At 34.4% G+C, this 8,747-nt stretch overlaps 2 protein-coding genes across 2 annotated transcripts; one reads left to right on the top strand and one right to left on the bottom strand.

The window, feature by feature from the left end:
- Positions 1–1,044: 1,044 nt before the first annotated feature.
- Positions 1,045–1,548, top strand: LOC102586547 (uncharacterized). The gene has a single exon (XM_006341608.2). It carries the CDS (start codon positions 1,045–1,047, stop codon positions 1,546–1,548), a length of 504 nt encoding a protein of 167 aa, XP_006341670.1.
- A 545-nt stretch (positions 1,549–2,093) lies between these two features.
- Positions 2,094–6,820, bottom strand: LOC102601556 (boron transporter 4). The gene is made up of 14 exons (XM_006341652.2): positions 6,749–6,820; positions 6,074–6,182; positions 5,615–5,697; positions 5,327–5,519; positions 5,096–5,234; positions 4,695–4,860; positions 4,445–4,611; positions 4,192–4,365; positions 3,993–4,088; positions 3,775–3,891; positions 3,251–3,579; positions 2,659–2,938; positions 2,416–2,550; positions 2,094–2,288 (listed from the first exon to the last, which is right to left on the bottom strand). Exons 2-14 carry the CDS (start codon positions 6,178–6,180, stop codon positions 2,253–2,255), a joined length of 2,022 nt encoding a protein of 673 aa, XP_006341714.1. The 5' UTR covers positions 6,181–6,182; positions 6,749–6,820; the 3' UTR covers positions 2,094–2,252.
- Between the last annotated feature and the right edge of the window lie 1,927 nt (positions 6,821–8,747).

Raw genomic sequence — 8,747 nt, 5'->3', positions numbered from 1 at the left:
TTTGTCCAAATATAAAATGTAAAATGAAACTAATTGAGTACATTTATGAAGTTAGTTGCCATGCCCTAGTATTCATTATTGGGCTTTACAAAATCGCGGGAAGGATGTCCTGGAAGCGGCCCAAATAATAGATCAAGTTTGAGGTGTACAAAAGCCCAATATAGTTCAGGCCCTTCCAGTCATGCAATATTTGAAATCTAGACAATAAAATGTTGCATAAACCACACAAATCACATTAGTTTAGTGCCTAAATATGTGCCTTATCGTGAATTTTCAAAACTATCATTTGTGTCAGATTTCAGTCCCCAGATACATATATTTGCCGCATTCAAACACATGTATCTCGTATACATGATGTCAAAATTAGGTGTAATTTATTCAAATGCATTGTATTCAAGTGGATTACATGTATCTGAAATACACCAACTCTCTCACTCACCTCCATCCTCTCCCGCTCACTCCTCTCCCTATGTATTTGTATTTCAGAGTGTATCTGGCAGCAAAAGTACATATATCTAGGTGTATCTAACTTGAATTTTGGTGTTCAGTTATTAATTAGTGAGACAATATGTAATTATTTCAAATTAGAGGAAAATATTAGTAAATGTGATAGGAATGTTTGAGTAATTAAATAGTTTCTCCTAAAATATTTTCAGTTTGTGCCACATAGGATGTAGGATAAAGTTCTAGATCTACAATCCATAACTCTACTTACATGGGCCCATTACAACCGTTGTTTAGGGAAGTTGAACAAATTAGGCAAAACATTAGTATTATTTGCACAAATTATTTTTACAGTTTCTTAAATAAAAAAGCGCGCACTAACAAATTATAGAAATAAAATAAACAAAACCGTATTTCCAATTCCGAGTCATATAAGGAAACCAAAAGAAAAACTAAAAGTGGAAACAAATTCCAATTCCTATTCACTTAAGAAATCAATTTTTTTTTCTCCTTATAAATTCATTAGTAACGCCTCATTAGTTCTCATCATTCAACTAAACAAACCAATCCTTTTTTTTTCCTCTCTGTCTAATCACAATTATGGCATCCAATTTTGAGAAATCTCACTGCTTGATTGACAACTTAAAGGCAAGAATTAACAAATTGGCATTCAAGACACAAGACACAACAAAGTTGTTTCAAAGGGGTGATCAAGTTGAAGTTGCAAGTCAAGAATGGGGATACATTGGTGCATATTATACCGCGACTATAGTTTCTCCAATTGGAAATTATCACTATAGAGTTCGATACAAGAATATAGTAAACGACGATAAGTCTGATTTACTAGTAGAAATTGTCAAGGCTTCTGAGATCCGTCCTGTACCACCTAAACACGAAACGTTATTAGTGCCTGAAGATATTCATATGTACGATATAGTTGATGTGTTCGATAATGATGGATGGTGGATCGGATTTATTTCTGGAAGACATGAAGAAAATTACAAGGTTTATTTCCCTACTACTGGGGAGAATGTTGCATATTCTCCTCATCTTTTTAGGTTTCATCAAGAATGGAATAAGGGCAATTGGATTTCTTCAAACTAAAGTCAAGATTTAATGTGATTTAGCTTGTAATTATTTTGGTTTCAAGAAATTATTATAGTTAATTAGGGAGTATTAATCTAGTCAAGTATTTTATTAAGTTCTTAATGTGTAGGTTTTATTTTTTATGTTGTGGAATACATGGAATTATCAATCTGTTTATGATATATTGAAAATTTTCAATTATTAGCAGAGTAATTATCGTAGTTAATTATCCAGATCTTTTCTATTTAAGGTTCTTAAAAACAAACATCAAAATATATCTTTCAAATTCTTTTATCCTATATATCACTATATCCTTCTTTAAAATGGTTTCATTACAGTTTTGTTTGCTAATTTTACTGTAATTTAGTTGAAGCAAACTTGTAGAACTTCAGCAAAATGAAACATAGTACATCCTATTTAAGGTCTCTGGGTTCGAGCCCTGGAATGAAAAAAAATCTTGTTTCAGTCTGTGCCGATTTGGCAAAGAATATCCATATATGCTTATAATTCAAAATCATCGAAGATCATTAGACTATCAAACACTTTACATTCTCAACACGACGTTTGCTTACAATTGTAAAATACTTCTATAAAGTACATCTTATACTATAGTAGAGTACTAACTACACCTACAATTTGTAGTATTATACACTCTACATGTATGGACACATACAAATGGTACCAATTCAAGATTCAATACACTCTAGAGCCATGTAATTTGTTCATTCAGATTCTGTGTCTGCAGTTGGATGAATAACCTGCAAATAGGCATCATTAACATCCGTCAACAATTAAGACTTAACAATTTTTTAAAAATATTGACCGCGTATTGCACAGGTTCTAGTACTAGTACTAGTAATTGTGAAATGAATTGTCAAGAGGTACCTGTGGGCGCTTATCCTCACTAAAGCTGACAGTCCGGACTTTGAACTCTCCTCTGCTTGTTGTAAGTTCATCCAAAATCTCAGCATCACAAATTTCTATTGCGCCTTCAGTTCTAGGAAGAGTTGTCTCCGTTTCCTAATCATATTATTTGGTGACAGTTCATTAGCTAAGTGAGCGTTGTGGACTTGACTAATGAAAATCTGAAAATTAAATGGAGTTGACAAATGACAATGTTAGGATTACCCTGAAAGAGATGCTAAGTGCGCGTTGTGGAGCACCAGCTATTTCCTCATATTCGGCTGCATCAAGCTCTTGTAAATGACGAGGGTGTAACAATTTGGGAAGCAAATGTTGTCTTATGCTTATGAGGAGAAAAAATGGCAAGGGGAATAGAATGCCAGCTATAGGAATCCAAGTAACTCCAAAGACAAGAAGTAGGTACATAAATTGGAATATTGTGAAGATTGCAATGTATCTGAATGGTACTGATTCCACAAAAGATGCATGAACCCCTTCAAGGACCCTGTCATCATGATCACTCTGGTTAGTTGAACAAGTCACATGTTTGCGTATCTTAATTTGAGATCAAATTTGTAAAAGCTGGTGGCTGAACTGTGTAAAGATATGGCACTTGGCCGAATTCAACCCAAATGTCATATCTTTACATGGTATCAGAGCAAGGTTCATCCCAGTCCACGCTCCAATTGGGACTGAGCGTGAAAGGGGGTGTCAGAATGGGTTAGAGTCCCATATGTAAATGCTAGTCAAAAGGAACAAGACTTGTGATCTATTTACTTAATAACTTCAATGATCATATGCCAATAATGGAACTTACTTAAATCTCCTGCCAGGGGCGACGAATAGAAGCAGTGTTCTTTCCCACAGTTGATTTCCTGGAAGGCTGTCAATAGCCATGTAGGCGAAATATCCCCAAAGAACTGAAGTTGGTATCTTTTTTATCACTGGCATAGCACCTACTGATGCTGCTACCAGTAGTGACTGCAATAGATTGCTGACTCTTTGTTCATTTACTCGAACCGGCAAGTAAGCATCAATGTACTTCTCAGGATCAAATATACCATTAGACTTTTCGCCATTTGCATTTTCACTTTCACCTTTCATTATTGCCTCTTTCAAATGTTCCAACTCTTTAGCTACTGCACTCTGCATAACCAGGAAAGATCAGTTTTATAAAGCTCAATATTACTCTAGATATTACCATAACGACATGCATGATGTTCAGTCTCATTGGTGTAACTTGTAAGTATTGGACAAATTGACTCAGAGTTAGATTTATCTAACTCAAAAACAATGGTGCAATTTTTGGAAGTGTTAAAGAAACTAAGAAGATGGACTTACAATAGGAGAACTATCTATCTCTATAAATACAGCTTGCATATTGCCATAGATTTCAGAATTGCTAGCTTTTCGCCTGATACTCTCCTTCGCACTTTCAACCATCTTCTTCCGGATAAGCTAGTTAGCAATACATAACTGTTTAGATCTCAATGTAGCAGCACCAGAGGCAACATAGTAATAAGTATCATAACAATCATCGACAAGTAAATTATATTTACCTGTTTCTTAAGAATAGCCAAACTTTTAGTATGCATTGGGGACTGTGGCAGGACACCATTTGAAGGAGGCAATCCTAGTAAACCACATAGCAAAGTCTGGACAGAAGTATCAACCCTTGTCATTGGTCTTGATTGTAGAAACATCGACATATATAAATTGAAAAAGTAGAAGAAATCGACAGATGATAGGATAGCATACCATAAATCCCAAGAGTAATATATCGTAATGATAAGCAGAAGGATTCTTTAAATTGAACTCTTTTTGTTGTGCCATTTGCGAAGCAACACTGTGATCGAAGAAATAGAGTCCGGCTATCATCACAGCTGGTATTATGGCAGCAAATATGTATACTGGAGGAACCTTCACCATGTCCTGCAGTTTACATATACATTTAAAGCTCAAGATTTCTCATTGACTGATCGAAGAAAGAACCTTTCACAATTTTTCACACCTTAATTACAGTCCAGTGATATAAAGATGCAGATTCCCAAGGAAGGGGACTATAGAGAGTTCTAGGAACTCCAGATGGAACATTGCTTGGCACGATAAATGAGAGAGCTGACCACATGAGAACCATTAAAGGAACTCCATAGTCGGCGATGAAGCTTCTAATCCAGCCTGATTTAATGTAAAAAGGAAGTTGTGAGACATGTACTTTGATTACAACATATTGACACCATCAAAATGTTTGGATTACAAACCTGTGCCGTACCACCATGACCTTGCTTTCCTGCTCTTTAAGGCTGTGTAGAGAAGACCAAAGGTGAATATGATTCCAAGTAGTCCGTTCGTGTAAAGCCAATGGAATTGATATTTCTCCGAACTTGGGTCCTCAGCTTTAGGAATGCTGAACTCACTTACCAATCCCTACAAAGTTATAATAAAAAAATCCATTCTGATCAAGACTTCCTTCAGATGTCACCAAGAGATGCAGAGGCAGGATCACAATTATTGTTTTGCTTACTAGGTTATTGAAAAGGATTATTTGTACATAGCGAATTAGTTTTGTAACACAAATACAGAGTTTGAACCAGAGTTACTGGGTTCTTCCGAACCCATAACTACTATCAAAAGAATTCTTGTTTCTGCAGCTAAAGTGTACCTTAATTGCCTCTTGAATGAAAAGTACCGCGATAAGCATTCCAAAAGTTTCCCCAGCAATCCTTGTAAATTTACTTATGATAGAACATGCATTGAATATTGCTAGAAGAAATAACATGAGAGCTGTCCAGACACAAACCCTGCAGTAAGATTTCATCATAGACATGAGAAATCATGAACGTCATCTATCATCAAACAACCTTATATGAAAATCGAACATATTCTAACATACCATCCGGCCCAAGCCAAGTAAAGGGTCTGTCCTAATTCTTCTCTCCCTTTAGCAAACTTGTACAAGTAACTGTACATAATAATAGTAGGTTCTGCAACTCCTAGTATCATAAGTGGTTGCCCCCCGAGTATCGAGTGAATGATGCCACAAATTGCTGTAGAAGCTAAAGTTTCCACAGTGCTAAGGCTCCCATCTAAAATGCAAATTCAAGTTATATAATAGGAAAACTTATGATCACAAATGCATTTGATTGCCTTTAGACATCGAAAGTTCAAAATGTAAAAGAACCTGTTTCTCTGCTCAATTGTTCTCCAAAAGCAATCACTGGAAGAGCAGATGCAAAAAATATGTAGGTAGTTGGAGCTAATATCCTGGCATATTCACATAGAAGTAGATGTTAGAATACAATCAAAGGAACATATAAATTTTTACTCATTTACAAAAATTGTTTAAGAACAACTAAGAAAAATGGCCTCAACAGGCAAGTAAACACTCCAACTTTGAGGATGCTCTTCTACACACCTCAATTTGTCTCCACTATGTGAGTTGAACACTCCAACTGACAAAATGATCATCTAGACACTTCCAAAATTTATGTGTCACGTCAGCATTGGGTGTCCACGAGACATAGTGGGGAGCGAGTTGAGGTGTCTAGATGTCCATATTCAAAGTTGGAGTGTTTAACTACCGGCTGAGACCAAACTAAAGATGTCTATCTATGTATTATGCCAAGAAAAATTATATTACCCTATTCCGGATCTAATTCCAGCAATCCAATCCTGCTTGTAGCAAGATACTCGTCCTCGAATATCCTCTGAAATGCCTTTGAATGGAGCTCCGGGAAGACTCTTCATACCTGGTGTACCACAAAAAATATAACAGAAAAATAAGTATTCATGAATCAAAATACAATAGATGTATAATTTTAGAACTGTTACTACATACTTCATACTATTAGTAGTATTCATATATCATGGTATTTTTTTCACAGTATACAGGGCATGTATCACTTACTAAACTCTAGTTCTCTACAAGAATCAAAGACGCAACATGCATTAATAATCTTGTTCTTCACGAGAGACTTGCTTTTGTTGTTTTGGGCCAGAATTTAAATTTGATGGATTCAATCCTTGTGCTGGACTCAAAAATCAAGTTAGACAGGTTCAACATTTATGTTCTTACCAATGTCGAAAATTTGTATAGAAAAGGAAAATATCAGAACTAGATTAATAATTTCTAGTTCAGGGTGTGTTTCAATGCATTCATCTTTTGTTCAGGGTGTGTTTACGGAGTTCTCGACCATATTTTCTGCTTATGTACCAAACACACAAAAGAATCACTTATTTTTCAAGAAAACATTTTTCTTCGCACCAAACACGAATAAATGATGAGTTGAAGCAATGTGAAAGAACCATTAGTTACCTTATATTTGTCTCACTTTCTCAAGAAAATAGCTTGAAATTATATAGGGTAAGTTCTTCAAGAGACTTATATTTGTGAGTACTAAAACAAACATTCTTATATAGGTTAGGCAGGATTTGTTACTTGCACCTAATCAAAACTTGTACTATTGTGCCTGAGCTTTTCTAGGACAGAAAATCTATGTATCAATTGGCTAGCTGGCCACGTCTCTTAGAAGAAGACAATTATATTAGTTCAAAACAAAAATAAATAAATATAGTGGTATATAACTCATAGGTCAGACATGACGATCTGAGCTAATTATTTTAAGTTTTCTCACAGATTAAGATTATGTTAATTATTTCTTTAATCTAATGTAATTATTTGATAAGATTTCACTGCCCAAGGACAAAAATTCTGCAAAATCATGGTCATTGCATAACAGCATATATAAGGCATTTAAATATATGGAACCTTGTGACACATGAAGACTTAAGTAGTTTACAAGCTCTCTTTATAGCTTTTGTCCACCCATATGTATTAAGAAATTCAACAATATGTTAGGGTGTACGAACAAAGTCAAACGTTGATATATAGTTGAAAAGATTGGGAACCTATATATAACGTGTAGATATACTCGAAAAAAATCTTATGAGCTTGGGTCAGATAATAGCATATTTTAAGTATCATTAAATTGACTTAGTCCAACAATTAGTATCAGAGCCAATGACTCGAATGGACGAATACGGTGACATTGGAGTGATGGTGGGAGGCTTGATTTACTACTGTTACTATGCCAAAAGTTTCTTGGAGTTGGAGACAAACGCACAAGAAAAATCTAGTTCTGGGCCTCAATAGTCATAAATGCTCTATCATATGGGTGACTCACGCTCAATCTCAAAAATTAACTCATTAGTCATAGTAATAGGTCACGTGGAACTTAGTTGAACTCATGAAAACATTACAAAATCATACTCATTACATAGTATTTTTAAGGTGTATATATGTATGATAATATAATGTTCAAGTATTTCTAGTGACAAGACCACCAGGATATTTGGATATTCTTAATATCACGTTGAATTATTAATACTATACTATTTATTTATAAGTACGGAGTAATAAATTGAAGCTGTTTAAAGAAAACATTACTTGAACATATGATTGGCCGGTTATAAATTCTAGAACCTTCTAAATAACGCATGTATACACCATTTTAATACACATATATTATCCCACATGATGACGAACGAAATCTTATTTATATCACTATGGATGTTTCATTCATTTGTTATTTATAAGTTGTACGTACATGAAATTTATTTGTAACTACTTGTGACTAGCACAACCCTACACATTATGCCAGATAATATATGTTCCTGTACAGCTTCTTAAAGACAAAAAAAAAAAATTATATTATTACACAATTTTTTATAAATTATTTTGTGGCTAGGAATGGAGTATTTCCCAGTTCCCACGTCAACTTTTTTGCCTGCTCTACTTTTGAGTTTTGACTATCACATACCAATGTCTTGAAAAATATTACTTATATTATAGAAGAATCTAGGAATGACTATCAATGTTCCAATAAGATTACTATTAATGTCCAATATATTTATAAAATATATAAGTGGGCCCCATCACCTTCCACTTCAATACTACATATTATATACTAATTACTATACTATAAATCACTACTAATATCCAATATATTTCTAAAATATATAAGTGGGCTCCACCACCTTCCACTTAAATACTACATATTATATACTCTCTCCGTTTCACAAAGAATGACCTCCTTTCCTTTTTAGTCAGTTTCAAAAAGAATGACCTCTTTCCTTTTTTGGTAACATTTTACTTTTTGTTTTCCACGTGGCATGTTTAAGACCACAAGATTAAGGGCAATTTTGTACATTTGACATAACTTTAATTTAGGACCACAAGATTCAAAAGTCTTCTTTATTTACTTAAACTCCGTGCCAAGTCAAACCAGGTCATTCTTTGTGAAACGGAGGGAGTA

This window comes from Solanum tuberosum, unplaced genomic scaffold (assembly GCF_000226075.1).
Source record: "Solanum tuberosum cultivar DM 1-3 516 R44 unplaced genomic scaffold, SolTub_3.0 scf00026, whole genome shotgun sequence".
NCBI classification, from domain to species: domain Eukaryota; kingdom Viridiplantae; phylum Streptophyta; class Magnoliopsida; order Solanales; family Solanaceae; genus Solanum; species Solanum tuberosum.
Note: the sequence above shows the minus strand (reverse complement) of the source record. Positions and strands in the feature narration are given on the sequence as shown.

Bases quoted from the DNA above. Each gene is read 5' to 3' on its own strand.
- LOC102586547 (XM_006341608.2), top strand. From the start codon at position 1,045: ATGGCATCCAATTTTGAGAAATCTCACTGCTTGATTGACAACTTAAAG.
- LOC102601556 (XM_006341652.2), bottom strand. From the start codon at position 6,180: ATGAAGAGTCTTCCCGGAGCTCCATTCAAAGGCATTTCAGAGGATATT. The intron at 4,366-4,444 runs GTGTGAAAAATT...TGTAAACTGCAG, and splicing joins ATCACTGGACTGTAATTAAG to GACATGGTGAAGGTTCCTCC. The intron at 2,551-2,658 runs GTAATCCTAACA...TAATATGATTAG, and splicing joins CACTTAGCATCTCTTTCAGG to GAAACGGAGACAACTCTTCC.